Source organism: Ammodytes marinus (assembly GCF_949987685.1).
Source record: "Ammodytes marinus genome assembly, chromosome: 18".
Taxonomy (NCBI): Eukaryota; Metazoa; Chordata; class Actinopteri; order Uranoscopiformes; family Ammodytidae; genus Ammodytes; species Ammodytes marinus.
The window spans coordinates 1,365,087-1,388,350 of NC_137222.1; the positions used below are offsets into that span (position 1 = coordinate 1,365,087).

A 23,264-nucleotide genomic window follows, 5' to 3' on the forward strand; every position below is an offset into this window, starting at 1 on the left:
ATAAAATAAAATAAAATAAAATAAAATAAAATAAAATAAAATAAAATAAAATAAAATAAAATAAAATAAAATATGTTTCTTGTCCCTACCATCCCCTCCATGCCATGTGGCAGCAGTAGGACTATCCCGTTCTGCCTGACCCACTTGGCCTGTCCCGAGCTGATGAACTGGTCTATGATGCACTGCGCCGTGTTGTTAAAGTCTCCAAACTGAGCCTCCCACAGCACCAGAGCATTGGGGCTCGCCATCGCATAGCCCAGCTCAAAACCTACACACAGAGGAGAAGAGGAATTAAAGCTAGAGTGCGTAACTTTTGTCAACATCAATGGTTGTTTACATTCAAGCCATCGCCAAAACGAGGTGACACAAAGTTGATTATGCCTATCAGCTCCACAAAACTCTCCGGCCCCCCGGTTGAAGTCTGTGTCTGTGAGCGAGTGAGTGAGTGAGTGAGTGAGTGAGTGAGTGAGTGAGTGAGTGAGTGAGTGAGTGAGTGAGTGAGTGAGTGAGTGAGCGTCTGTGCCTGTGCCTGTGTGTGTGTGTGTGTGTGTGCGTGTGAGTGAGTGCGTGTCTGTGTGTGTGTGTGCGTGTGTGTGTGTGTGTGTATTATGCCCCTCACCCAGCACTGCATACTCAGACAGGGAGCTGTTGCAGACGGTGTAAGGAGCCTGGTCTGGAGACACGTAGCTCATGGGGACACAGATCCTCTTATCAACGTTCTGGTCGTGAAGAACGTGGTGACGATGGCTGGGAGGAAGAAATCACAGGGAAAGAAAATAGTTAAAAAAAAAATAGATGACAGTTAGAGAAACAGCATTTTTTAAGCAGTTTTTTTTTAACAGAAAACATATAAAAAAAAAGAAAATGGAAAAAAAATATATTGTGAGACTCGCCATAGAAGAGATGACACTTAGTAAAATAAAAAAAATAAAAATTGTGTAGGTTTTTCAACAGTAACAAAAGGCCAACGTTCATTAGAAAATATATTCAAGGTGACAAAGTTATCAGTTGAGAAATAGCATTATGAAAAAAATAATATTAAAAAGAAATTGATATAGCGACGATATACTAGTTAAAGTTGAGCTATGCTTTTATTATTTCACATCTACGTCCAGTTCATGTGTAAGAATAAACCATAAATATTTAAATATGTCATTTTAATGTGTGTGTGTGTGTGTGTGTGTGTGTCTGTGTGTGTGTGTGTGTGTGTGTGTGTGTGTTACCTGAAGGTTCCCCTCTCCACATCCTGCCCACTGAGTCGTACATGGATTCCTTCTTTGAGCAGAGAACCAAAGGCCATGTATTCTCCCAGCGCCCAGTCACACACTCGCTGGCTCACCATGTTGGCTCGGGCCTTTAGGATACGACTCAGACCTACAACATGCACACAACACAAGGCAGAACATACAACATTTTAATTTAATTTTATATAATGAATATCATTTTTTATTTATTTTTGTATCAACACACATTAGTTTTTTTCTAATACTCTGAACCAAAAATCTCAACTTCTAAAGCACTTACGTCAACTAAACTTTCCATAATCATTCTCAGCATTATTCTGAAGGTTATTACAGAAGGATTTGTTCTTAAGTTGTTAATTTGTCTGATTTACACAAACAATTATTGTTTTAATGTCAGTGTTGGGAGCCATTATGCTGCTTTATTGTTTGGTTTATTTGGTGACATGTTGTTTTATGTTTAACCACTGGGTGGAGCTTCTGGCTCTTCGGAAGTGATACATGTAATCACCTGACACGGCCAGGTGTGTGTAATTGGGATAGTATACAGTTTTGTACCGTGAGCGTGGCGTGGCATGTCAGTATATTTGTTTGATCGTAGTTAATGAACTTACCTTACCTGACTGAACCAACTGGAATATGTGCTATTGGTGAGCACCACAACAAGAATAAACCAGTCACAGCACTCAAAACCATACAATTGCACTGAACATTTATTACTGGCACCACAAACACGCGTTCGACAGAGTTCTCCCACATCGCACACAAACAGGCTAATGTAGAGTCGGATAATAGGCTCTACAGTCTGTAATCAACTTGCAAAGTTTCATGATGATAAAGTTGAGTTAAAAATGTGACCCTATTCACCCGCATTGTCTCTTCTTACATTAAAACAGTATTCATATTTTCTACTTGACTATCTTGTATTTTGTATTTATTTAGTTTTGTGTATGTGTTTGTTCAAAAAAGAAAAAAAAACAATAAATAAAGTCTAAAAAATGTATTTTAAAATAAAAACAGTATTCATTCAGAGTTGTACCTCCGTGAATGGTGAAGTCCTTTTCCGGGACAGAGGCGGCGATGTTTCCAATGTGTCCGAGCTCGTCTTCACTGATGCCGGTCGGAGGGCTGATCATCGTCTTGGGCGTTCCTTCTAGTGTGAAGAACTCTAGGGACGGACAGTAGCGATTTTCAGAATTTAATTGTGTCTGTCTGTCTGTGTGTGTCTTTCTTTCTATCCGTCTGTCTGTCTGTCTGTCTGTCTGTCTGTCTGTCTGTCTGTCTATCTATCTATCTATCTGTCTTTTCTTTTTTTAAATGTAGTGAATATACAAGACTTATTTACCGGGCCAGGGTGAGTCCAGCCAGTGTTTGATGTGAAGGATCTTCTCATCTTTGGAGCGAGTGTAAGCGTCCTCACAGATCTGATCGTACACGGCAACTTGGTCCTGAAAGACATGGACAATAAGGAGACCGAAAAATATAATTTAGATAAAAAAAAATAATGTTTTTTATAATGACATAATATAGGTAATGATTTTATTTTTCTTATTTTATTTTGGTATCAACGTACAATCATAGAGGTATTTGTGTTCCGTCTCTTTTTATTCAGGTGTAAACGCTCCCTTGCTAACCCCTTCCCTTTGGGAGAATTTACAGAAGCTACGGTGGCCTTCAAGGACAAAAAGCTAGTTACTATTAAAAGATGCCTTTACCTCGTACTGCTCTTTGGTGACGAGTCCCTGAGCGATGACCTTCTCTGCAAACTTCTGCAGAACTCCTTTCTGCTTCTTGATGCGTTTGTACATCAGCGGCTGAGTGAACATCGGCTCGTCCATCTCGTTGTGACCGTTTCGTCTGTAACACACCTGCAAGACAATACATAGATGTACATGTCGATAGTTAGCTGCTGCTATCGGTGTATGAATGTGTGTGTGAATGGTAACGTGGGAAAGGAAAACAGGTCTCCCTTGTAAAAGAGTCTTCGGTCTCAATGGGATTTACCTGTATAAATAAAAGTTTAAAAAAAAATAATAAAAATAAAAAATAGACTATACATCAAAGTGCAATTTAAGTCTATCAAGCCCAATGTTCTCAATGTTTAAATGTTGGGTTGTCTGGTTGTGTTTGTGTCCGTGGTTGTGTTTTTGTTCTGTTGTACTCTGTGTATGCTAAGAAAGTAATGATGCACTGTGCCCAAGACAAGTTGAACCTTGACCTTGACAAGTGGGGAAAAAAGTCCATTTATTATTATTATATGGCACTGATAGATCCACCCGCTAACAAACAGTCTATTAAAAGTTACATACTACTCCTTTAAAGTTACATACTATGCCTTTAAAAGGTGCTACAAGGAATTTAAAGGGCATTTGTTACTATTTTATTTCTGTTTCCTCCGTTCATTATATGTTATCCTTGTGTTTATTGTATATGCTCGTCGTCACTGTAAATTAGTGAAACCTCAGTGTCTTTCCAGTGAAAATAAAGGTTATTGATTGATTAATTTTTTTTTTAAACCTTTATTTCTACAGGTAAATCCCATTGAGACCGAAGACTCTTTTACAAGGGAGACCTGTTTTCCTTTCCCACGTTACCATTCACACACACATTCATACACCGATAGCAGCAGCAACTATCGACATTCACACGAGGCAAGGTGGGTGAAGTGTCTTGCCCAAGGACACAACAACTATGACACAGGTGGCAGGGCGGGGATCGAACCTCCAACCCTTTGATCATCAGCCGACCCGCTCTACCAACTGAGACACAGTCGCCCCAAAAGCCACAATCGATTGATTGATTGATTGATTGATTACATGGCACTGGTAAATCAATCCGCTGACAAATGTCTATTAAAAGTTACATACTACTCCTTTAAAGTTACATACTACGCCTTTAAAAAGGTGCTACAAGGAATTTTTAAATATTTCTGAAACACACCTGGAAGACAAGCGGCAAAACATTTATAAAATAAAAAATATGCAATTATTTTGTGGACACACTTAAGTTGTCAGCGCCAATGCATTTTTATTATCTATTATTATGCAAATAAATTATATGAATTAATCTGAATTTCAGTATTGGCTTGAAAAATTGCCACAAATTCAAGGAGTATCACCAGAAATAAATAATAGTAACAATTAAAAATGTGGTTGAAATATCTAATCCTGGTGGTTTCAAATCGGCATTTTTGATTTGAAATCGATAAATCTTTCAACACAAATTTCAAATGATACTATTATACTGTATAAGTGATAACTGTATAAATATAGAGCAATTTTAACACGTATATTAACATAAATATATCGCTCACGTCACCTTTGACACAATCTAGTGCAACACTATGAATGTATAAAAACATGCTCCATTCTCTCTGTGTATAAACGATACCACATCTCCTCCCTGCTTTCTGATAAGTTAGAAACTATTTTCACTTCAGACATTTCCTGCAAAACCCGTAACTAGGAATGCACGTCACCACAGTCGACAGTTAGCAGTCCCCTCCCTCGTCACCACATTAATGCACTGCGCTCTTCAAGCAGCGAGTTATCTAGCATCATCTCAGATCCATTTCCGGTATAACCCGTAACTATAGGAATGTCACCACAGCTGACAGTAAAGGCTCGATCTTGGTCGTCAGAATGAATTAAACCCTTATTTACAGTTTCATTTTCAGCTGCTAAACAAGGAAAGCTTTTCCCACACAGAAGGCTTCAGGCATCAGGAGAAAGTGTTTCATTATAGTTAGTCGTTTGACTCCCTCCCTACACCTGTCAGGCTGTTCAATCTTAGTCGTCCACACGCAAGGGCGCATGCGCACGCAGCGACCGGCAGCAGGAGTGAGCACTTTGTCTCCACAGTGTTTTGTGTTCATTGTTGTTTTGTTTTGTCATGTGGGTTAAACCACTTCTCCTGGTGCGAACAAATTTGCCCTCGTGGGACATTTAATAAAAATCTTGAATCTTGAATCCAAATCCATTGAGTCAGAATCAGAAAAACTTTATTTATCCCAAGAAGGGCAATCTAGTTCACAGTTCCAGTTTCACAGTAAAAAAAAATCACTTAATAAATCTATCTATCTATCTATCTATCTATCTATCTATCTATCTATCTATCTATCTATCTATCTATCTATCTATAAAGCAAGAAACGTCTGTCTGTCTGTCTGTCTGTGTGTCTGTCTGTGACTCGTATATCTCTCTGAGTTTTAGTCAGATCGACCTGAACTTCCGGACATTGCTTGCACACGGCACGAAGAAGTGCATCCTTGATTGAGTTTGAAGTTTTTTGGACGGGCACTGCACTAGCACTATAAACAGCAGTATGAGGTAGACAAAAACACATATCAACAGCAGTCCAACACACACATTCAACTCACATTCATTTCAACCTGTCAGTAACAACCACCCAGCTACACTGGTGTGCTCTCCACCTAAATGGACTCCACTTATACAGCGCTTTTCCCTGGTTTTTCACAGACTCAAAGCGCTTTACATTATTTTGTACAAATTCACCCAATCACACACACATTCATACACCGATAGCAGCAGCAGCTACCACGCAGGGTGCAAGCTAACTATCAGGAGCAATTCGGGGTTCAATGTCTTGCCCAGGGACACTTGGACATGTGGCGGGGAGACGGGGGATCGAACCACCGACCCTGTAACCCAGTGGACGACCGCCCTACACACTTCTCCACCTACTCCTGACCCTTGTGATCATTCAGTAACCTGATGGTTGCAGGGATAAAGGAGTGGGAGTACCTCACTGTTCTTGCCCTGATTGAGTGATAAGAGTGAGTTGAGCCCTTGTTTACAGTTTCCCTTTCAGCTGCTAAACAAGTGAAGGTTTCCCCACACAGAAGGCTTCAGGCAACAGGAGAAAGTATTTATCTATAGATAGTTTGACTCCCTAGACCTGTCAGGCCTGTCACTCAATGATTTAAATGCTTTGATTTGTTATTTCTTCTTTCCTGCCTCATAGGTGGATTCGGCTTCCTCCCACTCCTTTTCAGACATAGACACATTTAGGGGCGACTGTGTCTCAGTTGGTAGAGCGGGTCGGCCGATGATCAAAGGGTTGGAGGTTCGATCCCCGCCCTGCCACCTGTGTCATAGTTGCTGTGTCCTTGGGCAAGACACTTAACCCACCTTGCCTCGTGTGAATGTCGATTAGTTAGCCTGCTATCGGTGTATGAATGTGTGTGTGACTGGTAACGTGGGAAAGGAAAACAGGTCTCCCTTGAAAAAGAGTGTTCGGTCTCAATGGGATTTACCTGTAGAAATAAAGGTTAAGAATAGACACTTCATTTATTTTAATAAATATTGTTTATGACACTTAATAATTATTCTTGTTTCGTGTTATGTGTATTTGTATGATGTCATACTTGCTTTTAAAAAAAAAATGTGTTCAAAATAAAGACAAAATGAAAGGGGTGGGGCTCTGTTGGAGCAAGTTGGGGTGGGGGTGGAGGGGAGGGTTATAATTGTATGAATCTAATTGTATCTGCATTGCATTCAGTAAAACGTCAAAAATACCAATAAATAAACCTTGAGAAAAAAAATAAAAATAAATAAAGACAAAATGAAAGTAAACTCACCAGGTCGACCACCACATCTTTATGGAAGGTGTTCCTCCACTCGGCTGCGACCTCACACACGTACATCACGGCCTCGGGGTCGTCTGCGTTCACGTGGAAGATGGGAGCGTTAACCACCCGGGCCACGTCTGTAGGATAGGCAGAGGAACGGGCCATACGGGGGTCTGTGGTGAACCCAATCTGAGAGGGGGGAGGAGAGAGAGCTTTGAATTATTGACTAAATAACAGCTGTTTTTATATAAAAAAATGTATCGTTATTATTTTTTGTCATTTTTGCTTTAATAGACAGTTTGGAAATACAGAGATGATATTGGGCAGAGAGGGGAATGACATTAAAGATTAATCTCAAATCGATGCCAAATTCCAGGTACCAGTAGGCCTACCCCGCGTAACGGTTCAAATGTGATTGGACCTAAACTGCTTTCCACTTACGTTGTGCGTGATGTAGGTGCCAGATGTTGACTATGTTTGGAATAAAAAAGATGCTAGCAGTGTTTTTTTTTTTTGCTGTATCGATTTTGAATATTTTTGATTTATGTTTCAAATAAATGCAATGATGAAACTGCAACTGTAAATCAACCGAGTCACACTGCTGCAGCCTGCAGAAACTGGCATCAAACTATTGATACAAAAGGTCTTACTCCCAAAACCAGAACCCAGTATTTGTTGAAGAACACAAACTAACACAATAGCATGCTAATTCTCAATCACACCCTGTAGGCTTGTTACCTGGTTGTTGACCACCACGTGTATGGTCCCGTGTGTGGTGTAGGACGGCAGGTCAGAGAGGTGGAAGGTCTCGTACACGATCCCCTGGCCCGCGAACGCAGCGTCTCCGTGAAGCAGGATGGACATCACCTGATAGGAAACCATCAGTAGGTCAGAATAGGGGTTTAGCTTTTCTACCCCGATAACATTCATTATTACACTAGCCGCTGTTAAGGATCATTCACTGTTGCTATTGACACTCAGACATTGTTTTGATCGATCACTACCTGTCATATCAATCCACTGACATGTCTACAAACCGTTACATACTAATGCTTCATTTTTTTTCAACATGACTTTGAATGTAGCAGGAAAGCAGGAAACAGATAGATAGATAGATGGATGGATGGATGGACGGACAGACGGACGGACGGACAGACAGACAGACAGACAGACAGACAGACAGACAGACAGACAGACAGACAGACAGACAGACAGACAGACAGACAGACAGACAGACAGACAGACAGACAGACAGACAGACAGACAGACAGACAGACAGACAGACAGACAGACAGACAGACAGACAGACAGACAGTTTATTAGAAGTTTGGCCCCATTTATACATAGTTAAGAGCTTTACATTATTTTGTACAAATTCATCCATTCACACACACATTCACCACAGCTGCCCTAAAAGCATTTCTTAATCAAAAAAACATAAAATGTTCCAGTCTACCCTCTTTCGCTCCGTGTCTCCGCAGTAGAACTGTTCTGCTTTGGTCTTGCCTTGCACCAAAAATAAATCCTACTCAATGCCCCTTTAAAAAGGTGCTCCAAAGAACTTTCAGTTTATGTTAAATTGTACAAAAGCGGTAGTGTTTTTACGACGCCAACTGTAGTTCCTGGGTGAGCGTACCTGATGGTCTCGTTTGCTGTTACATGTCATTTATGATCATCAGAGGAAAAATTTGACTGTTTCAGAAATATTTAAAAGTTCCTCATAGCTACTTTAAATAACAACCAAACTGAACATACCTCAAGTCTGTTCTGAAAAATGCCAATAAAATTCTACGCACTGCACCTTTAAATACCAGCCTAAAACCCCACCTACCCTATTTCCCTCAGTGTCTCCGCAGTAGAACTGTTCTGCTTTGGTCTTGCCCTGCACCACGGGGTCCACAGCCTCCAGGTGAGACGGGTTGGCTACCAGAGAGAGAGACACCATGCGGTCGCTCACTCGGTTCATTCGCTTGTGATACATCCCCAAGTGATACTTCACATCGCCAGAGCCCTGAAGAAAATATATATACAAAGGAAAGGGTTAAAGATAGTGTATTTAGGCAGATTTTGTGTGTGTGTGTGTGTGTGTGTATATAATTAAAGCTATAGTGCGTGACTTTTTCATATAAATGAATTTCATATAAATGGAAGTCACAACAATGTTACATTCAAGAAGCCATCGCCAAACGAGTTGACACAAAGTTGATTAAGCCTATCTATCAGCTCCACAAAACTCTCTCTGTATTTCTCAGTATGGCAGCGTTTACAAACTGGTGTTGTTGTAGTTACTCAGAATGTAAAACATATAATATAAAGGGCATATGATAATGATAATGTAAATGTTCAAACCTCGTCAGCAGCTTCTAGTTTGGAGTCGAACTGGCAGAAGATTTGGTCCAACTCCTTCCTGATGACGTTAGCCAGAACATTCAGCCTCCCCCTGGAGATAGGAGGAACATTTAGGCATTTTGGGAAACAAACTGTGTATTATGAAGGAGGCAGCAATGGGAGGTAGCACTTTTTTTTTTCTATTGTGTTTATTTCATATCAAAGCGATGCGGCACACAGCAAAAGATGAGTTAAAAAATGGCGTCATCTTTGTACCTGTTCTTTTCATTTTGGTCTGAGTGTGTCATGGCGGTAATACCAGTCTTATTTCTGTTTGTTTTTCTTCTATGTTTTTTTTTAAATATATTTTTAATATATGTTGTGATGGTGAAAGTGTTTGTTTGTTTGTTTGTGTGTAGTGAAAAAAATAAAAACTGCAATAAATATATACTATACAGACTAGCATTAATTTGTTTGTACCTTGACATGTTTCGACTACTGTGTGTGTGTGTGTGTGCGTGTGTGTGTGTGTGTGCGCGTGTGTGTGTGTGTGTGTGTGTGTGTGTGTGTGTGTGTGTGTGTACCTGTGAGACATGCCCATGATCACGCTCTCCACTCCTCTCAGACTGCTCCGGTCTATGATGGTCTTCAGAGCCGGGATCAAAGACTCACATCCCTCCAGACCAAAACGCTTCTCTGACGACCACTTCTTCTGCAAGAACTCCTCGAACCTAAAGAGAGAGAGACACACACATACAGACAGACAGACAGACAGACAGACAGACAGACAGACACACACACACCAAGACACAGACAGACAGACAGACAGATTGCATTTTTATTGTAAAGACTCCTCAAACCTGCCAACAGACACACGGTCATATCAAATGAAATCCAGTTAATTTTTTTCCATATAATTTTTTTTAACAGTTTAAATTGTTCTTATTCTATTTAGCATTAAAGGTGAAGCCAGTGACACACACACACACACACACACACACACACACACACACACACACACACACACACACACACACACACACACACACACACACACACACACACACACACACACACACACACACACACACACACACACACACACACACACACACCTTGTAGAGCGTATCATTCGGGCCAGTAGTGTCCTCTGTGCCTCTGAGCTGGTGGTCATGACTCCCGGAGACTCAAACTTCTGTCTGATCCACTGGCACTGCTCCACGTCGTTTATGAACATAAACTCTACGCCGATGCTCTGGCAGTAGGCATTCTGTAAAGAGAGGGAGAGGTTAGAGTGTGTGAGAGAGTGAGTGAGTGAGTGAGTGAGTGAGTGAGTGAGTGAGTGAGTGAGTGAGTGAGTGAGTGAGTGAGTGAGTTCTACGCCGATACTCTGACAGTAGGCATTCTGTAAAGAGAGGGAGAGGTTAGATATGTTGTTTGATCCAAAATATGTTGTTTGTTTTTGTGTATGAAATATAGTCTATGAATAAAGATTTATATGATTCGAAAAATGAAAATTTTTGTTTTTATAATTTTGTTGTGTATTTTACTAGATTATCGGCTTTCATTACATTAAAAAATTGGGGCATTTAAAAAAAAACGTTTATGTTTAAAAAAAAAAAAACACGATAGGCTACATTTTTTTTTTTTTTACACTTTTGACCCATTTCTTCTCCATATCTTTACCTCGAGTCGTCGTATAATCTCGCTGAGTGGCAGAGCGCTCTCACTGCCTCCGATGTACGTGGTGGTGGGAAGCCGGAACACTTTGTCCAAATCAGACTCTGCCAGACCGTACAGACCTGTTCACAAGACATTTAAACGTTTAGGAAGAAAGAAAGAAAAGCCCCCAAACAAGTACAGGCAAGTCGACCAGGTCAGTGTGAGGTGGTATGTGTGGGGAAAGCATGAGACTGAGAGATATATAGCCATCACCATCAAGGAACAGTGTAGAGGAGAAATATTTTACAAAATAAAGGTTCAACTTTTTCAAGGACCCTGAAGCTTTCAAAATATATAAATACAATATATGGGGGGGGGGGGGGGGGAACAAAATGCTTATGATTTCATATTTTGCCCAATATATTTTAACCTGGTCAGTGTAAGGGTGGTATGTGGTATGTGTGCATGAGCCATTCGTACTGTATACACTACAGTGTTCCCACAAATCTTTATCAATTCATTTAATTTTTTTTAACCTTTTTCATGAAATTTTATCCAGTTTCTATAGACTTTTTAATTTAAAACGGTGCACTATGCAGTTTCAGGGGACGGAGATTTGTACAATAGTAATTCAATGAACCATTTCACATCATTTTTGACATGTTTTGGGGGATTTTTATGAAGATGTTTGAAGCACTATAGCAACATTTTTTGTAAATTCTCAACTTTCCAAAACATTCCAAAATATTCAAAAACCTTCCAGTTAATTCCAAACTATTTCTAGTCCTTTTCAAACGTCATAACTGTTCCAGGAAAGTCCTCATGCCTCTGGGAAATGTCCTGCCCCTGGGAAACCCCGTTTATACGTATGTAACAATCAGCAGGACACAGGAGAGGAGAGATACAAGGGAACGCCAATGAACATTTCCAGGAATTTGTTATCCGTGATCCGCATTGCTTTTATTTTCATTTTAAACTGAATCTGCTTTGCAAAAAAAAAAGTGATGCAACACAAGCAGTAATTGACGTGCTCTAAATATGTTGCTTTCTGACATTTTTTTTTTTTTTTTTTTAATCAACCATTAATTACTCGACCGTTTGATAAACCGAGCAGATTTCCCTTTATACTAAACCACACAGCAGACGATACAAGACACACTGATTCACTTCAAACTGAAAGCAAAAAAAAAAAAAATATTTGCCGATTTGATGTGCTGGTCAAATGTGACGTCTATGCTCTAAAGAGGAGCCATGTAATGTTCTAGTTGCACCAAACAAACAGAGATAAGACAATGTGTGTGTGTGTGTGTGTGTGTGTGTGTGTGTGTGTGTGTGTGTGTGTGTGTGTGTGTGTGTGTGTGTGTGTGTTAGTGCTGTGCTGAGGAGAACGGGGGTTTCAATCCAATATTGCAGAGTCAGCTCTATACGTCACATAAGGGATCTTTAGACTTTCGTTCTGTGAAGCTGCCAGTGCACATAAAACACACACACACACACACACACACACACACACACACACACACACACACATTTGTAGAGCTATACTTGTGAGGATATTCATTGACATAATCAGGGTTCGTACAGCTTTTTAAGAGTAAAATTCAAGCACTTTTCCAGCACTATCAAGATAACATGTCAACTTTTTCAAGGAAGACGAAGCTTTAAATATACAGTATATAAATAAATGCTTATGATTTCATACACTGCCTTATCTGTAAAATGGGAGTGTTCATATAATGTATATGGACAATCACCAATTTGCAGTATGGCCCTAAGGAGACCTTTATCAGTTTAGTTCATATGCCAAAAATGACCATCAATCAGGTTAATAACAACATGACTATACAGGTGATACTCATACTATTAGAATATCATGGAAAATGAATTGGAATTGAGGCCAGAATTCATGCAAAAGGGGGCCCAAACCAAGTACTGAGTACATATGGATGATTATACTTTATATAGGGCCGACATTTCTGTATTAAAAATCCCTTTTTTATTGATTTTTATGTAATATTAAAATGTTCAGAGATTTTGAACTTGGGGTTTTCATAAGCTGTAACCCATAATAAATAGATAAATAAATAAAAGTATAACAAATGAAGGCTTGAAATATCTCACTTTACATGTAATGAGTATATAATATTTTAGTTTCACCTTCTAAGTTGAATTACTGAAATAAATGAACTTTTGCACGATATTCTAATTTTTCGAGTTTCACCTGTAGGCTTACTTGAGCAATATCACATGAGATGGAGCATATTGTCACTATATCAGTGCTGCTGTGATTCAGTTGAAAATGCCATAATGATAATCAATAGGTCTAGATGTAGGAAATGGTTACTAATTAATAACTTATTTCACACACACACACACACACACACACACACAGGCCCGCTGACACAAATGGCTGGGCCCCTGAAAACATCCTGTCAATTACTCATACTTCACTTGTATCAGTGTGTGTGTGTGTGTGTGTGTGTGTGTGTGTGTGTGTGTGTGTGTGTGTGTGTGTGTGTGTGTGTGTGTGTGTGTGTGTGTGTGTGTGTGTGTGTGTGTGTGTGTGTGTGTGTGTGCGCTCATCCCTAAATAAACACATACATGTATTTGTAGATGGACTAACTATCTTATCAACTAGGGACATGCAGCGAGAGTTTGGGGAGCAGGAGCTCAAGTGAGAAAAAGGACTCTTTCTTTTGTGATTATTATACTGTATATGTTTTTAAAAATAGTAGCACATTTCTGACTTACTTACCAATTTATTGTAATACCCTAAAACTCACGCAAATGCTTAATATTCAACAGATTTTTACAAAATAACATTGGTTTTCTTGAGTATTCACTAGGTTTATAACAGGAGCAGGCAACAACAAAGGACACTATTACAGACATTGCCTATGCTGCGGGCCGCCCCTGAGGTGCAGTAAAGAACTGGTCAGACATCCTTATGGTGTGACACCTGGGTCTGGTTGTCTATGCAGTATGTTCAGTATGTGACATGACACTCATGGAACATTTTTCAAATTGTACCTGGCTGCTGGCGTCAACCTGAAGACATAAATCACAGACTTTGGACCTTATTGTCCCCAAAGGGAAATTCTTTAACACAAAAATGTACGTTAACCCATTGATGACGGCTGCTGCGCGATGCCACATTGGCTCTCCTGCCTGATGCTGCGTCGCGCAGCATTATTACTTTATCTAATTTTCATGGCATTCCCAGCATAGAATGCACTGTCATTGGTTCAAATACACATGAGGTGGGTTTTGTTGATTTTTTTAAGACCACGTGACCACCCAAAAGTTGTGTGGTTTGCCGAAAATCATGTCAATCAAAAAAAATAAAAATAAAAAAATAAAACAAAATAATAAAAAAAATACACCAGCTATGTCGGCGACAGAACAGTTAGTGGCGTTTGTTGCTCAGAATCAAGGTCTACTATAGACTACTGACGAAAATCACACAACACATTGCATCTATTTATTAACAATATTTAATAATTTTCTAATTCATTTAATTTTGACGATTTATAGAAATATTTGTTGGTTTGTAAGCGCTAAGGGAGCATGTTTAAATAAAACCTGTGAACCTTAACTTTTAAATGTATTTTATTTCATGTTTCTATGTGCTACACAGGCTTAGATATTAAGGTTTTGGTAGACTTGACAATTCGTACAATTTTTTCAGAAAACCCTCAGGCATTAAGGACATGCATCCTAGATTGCCATAGTCATCAATGGGTTAAGACATTTAAACCTGTTTGTAGACTAAGGAAAACAACAGAGTAATTACCTTGTCAACTTTATAAGAATGTTTTCTGTTTTACCTGAGGGGTCCAAATACTTTTCACAATTCATAGAATAACACCCAGACACAAGTAGCAGGACGAGTCAGGTAAAATAATCCAGCCAAAACTGTACAACAATATATCAAAACCAAATTTTGACTTCTAAGTGCCGATTCCCCCATTGTGTAGCCTGCTACAGCTGGAGGTACTTTTTGCAGCCGTACAGTAGCCTATGCCTGCCGGTTATTAGGGCCTCGTCATAACCAAATGGAAACGGATATCTGGTATGGTAATCGGGAGCAATAGGTCCATGAGCAGCGACTCGTGGTTCTGGATAATTCCTGGAGCGATCGCCAGGTGTGGCGCGTGCGCCAGGAAAGAAAACAAGGGGAGCAACTGCACTCGTGCATACAAGACGGTGGCGAAGAAAACATTGCGACAGATTTTTTTTTAATTTACATAATAAAAAAATTAGTTGAATTACGACACTGGTCAATAAAGAGAAAATCCAGCATTTTCCAGCACAGTGTTCAGATTTCAAGCACATTTCAAACCTTGAAAACACTCGATTGAAAATCAAGCATTTTCCAGACTTTCAAGCATCTGTACGAACCCTGCATAATGCATTCCCTAGCCCCTTACCCTAACCCTAACCATCTAAACTAAATGCCTAACCCCAACCCTTACACTAACATAAACCTAATTCATACCTGAACCTTAAAACCTAGTGTTAACCCTCAAACAGCCCTTAAAGGCCTGTCCTTAAAACCTAGTGTTAACCCTCAAACAGCCCTTTAAAGGCCTGTCCTTAAAACCTAGTGTTAACCCTCAAACAGCCCTTTAAAGGCCTGTCCCAAAGTGAGAACCAGCAAGAACAAACACACACCACCAGTACACACACAAAATGCCGGCAAAGTCTTCTTTGACCCTTTGGCTGCTGAGCAAAGGTCAGGAGGTGCCAACTAAAACACACACACACACACACAGACACACCTCGTTTCCAAGCAGCACCACATTTTCTCTAAGAGCTCACACACACACAGCGAGATGCACAACAGGATGAGCTTCAACGTAAATAGCATTTGAAAACGCAGGTTGAAAGAATACATTTGTAAAACTGCAGAGACCGTGATTTAGGATCTCCATAACTTAAACGGTAAATGGATTTGATTTATATAGCGCTTTTTAGCCAATTTTCTCAGCCCCAAAGCGCTTTACATTTCTTAACACACACACACACACACACACACACACACACACACACACACACACACACACACACACACACACACACACACACACACACACACACACACACACACACACACACACACACACACACACACACACACACACACACACACACACACACACACACACACACACACACACACACACACACACACACACACACACACACACACACACACACACACACACACACACATTTTTAGTACTTTATTTGCGCCCACAATTAATAATAATATACATAAGGACACAAATGTCATAGATGCAAAGTTTTCTCCGACACAACTCTGAAACGTGGCCAATGCCAGTCAAACAGCTGATATTATGGGTACACACAACACCTTCTCCTCCAAATATGGCGACTGCCAATGATGGAGGACACTGAGCAGTATTTGGCAAGCTGTTTTGCGCTTGTTTTTGTAAGGCCGACAATCCTAAGACCACTAGTGACAAGCCTATGCACATGGCCTAGACTGCCAAAAATGAACACAAGTAAATGACAGTTGTAGCCCATGGAGTTAATTGTCTGTACTAGAGGGTAATATTTCACCAGCTTAGTTAAATAAGCCTCCTCTAAACTTGAGTCAAAGGTGCAGGCTACCTCCAGGATGTGCACTTTTCTACGGTGCTCATCTATTATCAAAATGTCAGGCCTGGTGGCACTTAGATCAGTAAACACAGACATTTCAGCTTCACACAAAGAGAACATATGAGGTCTAACAAAGCAATTGACATGGGTGGAGGATGTTGGTGAAAGTATAGGTGGTAAGCTTTGTACAATCAAGTTCACAATCCTGTCATGCCTGGCTATATAAAGGCTTTTATAAAAGTAGCAGCCATTTAATATATGTGACATTGTCTCAGTGAACTGTTCTTGTCCATGATGAATACATAATGATGTGTGGGTGTGTGGGTACCAGATTGACAGGTTCAGCTGGGACGGTAGAACCTGCAATCTGGCTTTGATGGCAAACGTTTGTATGTCCTCATCAATGGATGCATTATTGAAGATGATGTGGGACACAGAATGGTCAGCAGAAGGCAAGCAGGCTAGTTTGCCTTGTAGTCTTAGTCCCGTCCAGTGTTTTTGGCGTTGTCTGTGTTTTATTGCCAGCAGGGCTGCGCGACAGTTAGTGGGTGGGAGTGTGAACTCGACTCCGTCTTCCACCAAGGTGGCAGTGACGGCGATGTCCCCACTAGTAACCAATGATTCGGATGGGGCTACATTCTTTCCATTATGTGTCCAACGCAGAACGATACCAGTCCAACTACAGAGGTCGTTAAGATCCGGCCAGTCAGACCTGACACCGAACCCGATGGCGCGAGTGTCCAGTTTGCCGTTCGGTTTCCTTCTGAATCCCAGAAAGTTCGGCTCAGATTCGGAGGCGAGAGGGACTTTGCGCTTCTTAAGGTCTAATAATAGCGATGCACGGGCCATTTTCCTGACAGAGGGATCATCGTTGTTCAGCATATTTAATAAATGTGCCAACCTGGTGGCGATGTAGACCCACTCAAAATCGGGTACTCCCAAGCCCCCCTCGTGCCTACTGTGGTGGATGACGTCCCGAGTTGTGTGGGTGTTTAGGCCACTCCAGCCTCTAACTATCTGAACCGTTTTATTGTTTAAGTCTTGCAGTGTTTTACGTGTTAAGTGAACATTGGCAAAGAAGTGGTGAACCTTTGATAAGGCAATTTGCCCAATGGCATCCAGTTTCATTGTAAGCGGCAAAGGAGATGTGTCAATTTTATGTAACCTTGAAGTATAATCGGATATTATTTCTTGCACTTGTTGGTCCCAGTCGCCAGCTACATTAAATTTGTGTCCCAAGTATGCATATGTTTCATTTCGGGAATAGACTCGAATGGTTTTATTGTTGATTTTGAATTGGGGGTCGCGGTCTAGCTTCGACCGATACCACCTATTCCCGCCGCTCCTCCTTTCAAAGAACGTCGCGCACTTGGACTCCTTGACCTCCAGGCCCGACCACCGAAGGAAGGCATCAGTCTTGTGCAACATGTCCTGCACAACCTTTTCCTGGCGGGATGCCATTTGCACATCGTCGGCAAAAGCTTGTACAGGATTTGGGGAGATGGTTCCAGGTGGAGCGCTTTGGCACATCCACTCTATCCACCTATTGATTGACAGAATGAAGTTAACTGCGCTCCACGGGCAGCCCGTCTTGATCCCGATGCGCAGTGGAATGTGTTCAGTGAGCTCGGCTCCGCAGATGACCTGAACGAAAGAGCCTTGGTACACATCTTTAACGATGTCGATGTAACATTGAGGGAGATGTATTTCCTCCAGAGCTCTTAACATGATATTATGAGGGAGTGTGCCAAATGCGTCACGGAAATCGAGAAACACTGAATAAAACTTTGCACTTTCGTGTTTAAAGTCATCTATGGCAGTTTTTAGACAGAATACATGTTCATTCATGCCTTGCCTTTCTATATATGCCTTTTGTTTAGTGGACATCATGTTTGCGTCCACCAGCCATGGTAGTATGCGCCCAAGAATGCATTTCATAAACAGTTTGTAGATCGTAGGTAGGAGAGAAATGTCTCTCCAAGTGGTGGGGTCATTTGGAATATTATCTTTTTTGGGTATTCTGTGGATTAGCGCTCCCTTCCATGACTCGGGCACGCGCCTGTTAGTGAGACAAGTGTTGAAGATTGGCAGCAATTTTTCTTTCACGCTTGTTAGCTTTAACATTTCATAAGTGACCCCATCACTACCACTGGACTTATTGTTTGGCAACCTGGCTAGGACATTTCGCACTTCATCCTCTGTGAAAGGAGAGGATACTGGAGGAAACTCTGGCTCTGGTGAGAGAAGTGAGTCGGCCCATGGTGGAAGCAGAGGGGCGTCGTCTATTGAGGTACTGCCTTCACATTTATTATGATAATATGCCTGCACATCTTGAGTGTTACTGGGGCAAGGTGGTGTCAGAGGATACTCGCTGTTATTCAGTATGATTTGAATGGCTTTCTTTCTGCGATGTTGCCACAAATAAGCCAATTTGTCACGGGTTATCTTTGTTGCACGAGAGTTCCGATGTCCGAATTGCGGTTGTATTACGTCTCTCAGAAAGCGCAATTGCGCTTCAATCCACGGGCACAGGGCCTCGGTAGACGCGTCCGATGGGCAGGATTTAACCAGCGGTAGCTTTTTTAATACTCTACAGGTGAATTTCAGAAAGGGCAGTCCGTACGGCCTCCCACTACGGCTCTCGGCAGAGAATATCCCATTCCGAAAATAAACACCATTTAGAAGAGATATTAATTTAAACCACTTAGCTGGGTCCGCCGAACATTTGTACTGGTTCTTCTCGTGGAGATGTTTTGTATCCAGTGTTTGTCTGAAGGCCCTCTCCTTGATCTGGAAAGTAATCCATTGTTCATTTGTCAGTTTGTTGTCGGTAGTAAAATCCACAGATTGAAGCTCCTCTCCCGACAGGTGTAGCTCCGGAGTCGGGTCATAGCCGCGCCACTTCTGTTTGTAGATCCTACCGCTCGTTAAGGCTTGCTTATGCGCTGTTTTGATCGCTGACAGTAGACACATTATCAGAGACGCCAAACCTGCGGCTCGCAGCTACACCCGGAAGCAGCACACACACACACACACACACACACACACACACACACACACACACACACACACACACACACACACACACACACACACACACACACACACACACACACACACACACACACACACACACACACACACACACACACACACACACACACACACACACACACACGGCGCTCTCTGAACCATCGGGAGCAATGTGGGGTTCAGTGTCTCTTTGCCCAGGGACACTTGGACATGTGGCGGGGAGACGGGGGATCCAACCTCATGTACTAGTCATGCTCACCAATTAAAAGTTGGCCACGGCTACTGTGTGTACTTATATGATGATGAAAAATAACCTAAAGCAAAATTGGACAATTTAGTCAAGTTTAGCCTTAACAGCTGTGGCTCTGTGCTTTCTGAATAGAGATATACACACTTTACCATGTGATAAAATAAAGGCCTAATTAACATTTAAACGGATGGCGATATTTCTAAGCATTTAGTGTTTTTCTTAATGTTCGGCGTATAATCGTTTAGAAGTCACACCCGTTCACAAAACACTATATAAGCATTTATGAGAAGCGCTTTCTGTCTGCATGTTATCAATCTATACTCATATCAACCACCAACATGACAAATCAATTTATTGTATACAAGGAAAGCGGAACAAGCCACAGGCGCCAAATATATATACGGACCAATAAAGCGTGGCACACTGGACCAGAGGTAACTGTGCAAAGTGATTTTACATTTCCTCTAAAGAAATGATAAACGAGACAAAACGGGTTTTAAATTGATCTTACCTGCTGACACCACAGATAATGAGCAGCGTATTAAGAGCTGTGGAAATGGTTTAGACGGTAGAAAAGCTTTTTTTTCTGTGTTTTTTTTAGATTTTTATGGGCATTTTAATGCTTTAGATGAAGTGGATCAGAGAGGGGAATGACATGCAGAGAACGACCCGGGCTGGATTCTAACCCGGGTCTGCTGTGAAGAGGACAGACAGACAGACAGAGAACGACCCGGGCTGGATTCTAACCCGGGTCTGCTGTGAAGAGGACAGACAGACAGACAGAGAACGACCCGGGCTGGATTCTAACCCGGGTCTGCTGTGAAGAGGACAGACAGACAGACAGAGAACGACCCGGGCTGGATTCTAACCCGGGTCTGCTGTGAAGAGGACAGACAGACAGACAGACAGACAGAGAACGACCCGGGCTGGATTCTAACCCGGGTCTGCTGTGAAGAGGACAGACAGACAGACAGAGAACGACCCGGGCTGGATTCTAACCCGGGTCTGCTGTGAAGAGGACAGACAGACAGACCCGGGCTGGATTCTAACCCGGGTCTGCTGTGAAGAGGACAGACAGACAGACAGACAGAGAACGACCCGGGCTGGATTCTAACCCGGGTCTGCTGTGAAGAGGACAGACAGACAGACAGACAGACAGAGAACGACCCGGGCTGGATTCTAACCCGGGTCTGCTGTGAAGAGGACAGACAGACAGACAGACAGAGAACGACCCGGGCTGAATTCTAACCCGGGTCTGCTGTGAAGAGGACTGAGACTCTATGGAGGACGCTCTAACAACCACTACCCCCCCCCCCCCCCCCAAAAGTTGTTTCTTTTAAACTAAATGTTATAATATTTATGAACATTTATTTCCAATACAATTTTTGTAAAAGCTTTATGAGACACTCAACTTTGATCATGTATCATATAAGTATGTTTTACTATGTCAGACCAGGTTCACAGAGGCTTAGATTCATAGGGAAACCAGAGAGAGTTTAATTTAAATTCAGAACATTTCATTTCATCTTTTTAAATCTGATTTGTCCCCGGACAGCGACCTATTGTTGGAACTCTGTGAACTCCAACGGGACAAAGGGAACCAGTCGACAATGGAACTATCAACTGTGGAAACGTCCCATTACAACTCATAACAATCACCTGCTGTAAAACTCAGAGGCCCAACGCCTTTCATTAGGCACAATGACAGTTTGCTGCTGGCATGCATAACGCGCACACACACGCACAGACTCACACACACACACACACACACACACACAGATACACACACACACACACACACACTTTCCAATCTGTTCTAAATTTTTGCACTGTTGTGACAGAACTGACACGGCCATATTTAGTCAACACGCTAATTGTACTGTGTAACAATGTGCTGCAGGTTTCTAATGAAAACAGTTATAATGTGAAGTCAATAACTTTAAATCAAAGTCACATGGTTCTCAATCTAAGGCACCAAGCTAAAAAAAAATGTTTACATGCACACACACACATATGCAGTCACTTGTACGTGCATATCAGGTAAAATACACACACACACACACGTATGTATGTATTTTTCGATAACCACATGAGCAATGCAACCAAACTTGCCTTCAACCAACAAAAATCATTCCTACATAGGCTCAGTTTCTCTCCCACACTCATACTGAGATACACCCGATCATGGTGATATGACCATGGTGAAGTGAAGTAAACTGTGATTTAGTAGGGTTCATAAACAGGCGTTTCCCAGAAACACAATGATAGGAAGAAGGAAATACAGGGACAGAGAGGTAAACGTTAAAGGAATACTTCACCCATACGGAACCGGTGTTCTATAATTATAAAATCACTATAATAATATAGTGAATGAGGCTTTTCTTCCCTCAGTCTTCCCTCAGTCTTCCCTTGGCCTAGCTGTCCTGTTAATCCTAACCACTACATTTTACCATGTGTGATGTCACACATGGTAAAATGTAGGGTTAGACAGTGAGACCATAAAACACTCTTTCTGCCTTTTCTCAGGCTAGGATGAACCGATTTCTAAAATGTTTGCACATGATCTCAGAGTTCAATACACCTTCATATTCCCACCAGTGAAGTAGGACTTTAATAAACATATAATCAGGTTTAATTTTTCTCACCAACATTCTGGAACCCGACGGTGCACGGAGCGTCATCAAAGTCTACACAGCTGATCTCCAGAGGGTCCAGCTTGGCTATGTGATGCCCTCGCACCTACACACACACACACACACACACACACGAAGAGACACAGACACAGACACACAAACACATGCACACACACACATGCACACACAATTTAAAAAATATATAAATATACATTATAACCCAACTCTGTCTGAGACATCAACAAAGTAATGCGTCACATTCTGCAGCTGATTTTTCAAACATAAAAGTAGTTCAATATCATCCCTACAGACACATCTCATTATTAGTAAGTCATGTAGTATGAAGAAGATTTAAAAAAATACCTAAAACTAGTACAAACAATCTGAAATCACATCTGTATTTTGACAAGATGTATAAAATGATCTTTTGTAACCAAAGCTGCCTTTAAAAATGAGCCATTATTTGATTGTAAAGGTCATATCTTCCCACCAGTAAACTGCAGAGACAATGCCTTATCAGTGAGATGTGTGTTCTTCCTTATCAATGCTGTGTAGTTTATCTTGTACCGATAGCAAAGGTCTGAAGATAACTGTCATTCTGATAGGATGTGTTCAAGAACATTGCATTCTGAAACAGTAGTAAAAATCCCATTCATTTTCTCCATAGCAGCATTCGACTATTGGCCAGAATGATATAACATTATGACACCCCTCATCGAAGGGAGACTTACTGTGTGTGCACTGAAACAAAAATCCAGTGTTAATACACAGCCTAGGCTCTGTAAACGTGCATGTTGCTATAGCTACGATGGGCCTCCTTTGTTTACATACTATAATATTTGTTTACACTTCATATCCACCTTAAAATGGGGAAATGTTGGGGCGCTCCGGTGACGTAGTGG

At 41.3% G+C, this 23,264-nt stretch overlaps 1 protein-coding gene across 1 annotated transcript in view; it reads right to left on the reverse strand.

Annotated features, from left to right (window-relative positions):
- ogdhb (oxoglutarate dehydrogenase b) overlaps nt 1–23,264 on the reverse strand; it is a gene marked incomplete at both ends in the record, with an annotated part of 32,433 nt that overhangs the window by 3,803 nt on the left and 5,366 nt on the right. Inside the window, 14 exons of the mRNA XM_080046899.1 lie at nt 90–268; nt 620–747; nt 1,224–1,374; nt 2,281–2,409; nt 2,587–2,689; nt 2,957–3,109; nt 6,841–7,020; nt 7,570–7,698; nt 8,663–8,842; nt 9,181–9,271; nt 9,744–9,890; nt 10,275–10,429; nt 10,846–10,961; nt 22,375–22,468. Coding sequence (XP_079903025.1) covers nt 90–268; nt 620–747; nt 1,224–1,374; nt 2,281–2,409; nt 2,587–2,689; nt 2,957–3,109; nt 6,841–7,020; nt 7,570–7,698; nt 8,663–8,842; nt 9,181–9,271; nt 9,744–9,890; nt 10,275–10,429; nt 10,846–10,961; nt 22,375–22,468 — 1,935 coding nt within the window. The remainder of the gene's footprint in view (nt 1–89; nt 269–619; nt 748–1,223; nt 1,375–2,280; nt 2,410–2,586; nt 2,690–2,956; nt 3,110–6,840; nt 7,021–7,569; nt 7,699–8,662; nt 8,843–9,180; nt 9,272–9,743; nt 9,891–10,274; nt 10,430–10,845; nt 10,962–22,374; nt 22,469–23,264) is intronic.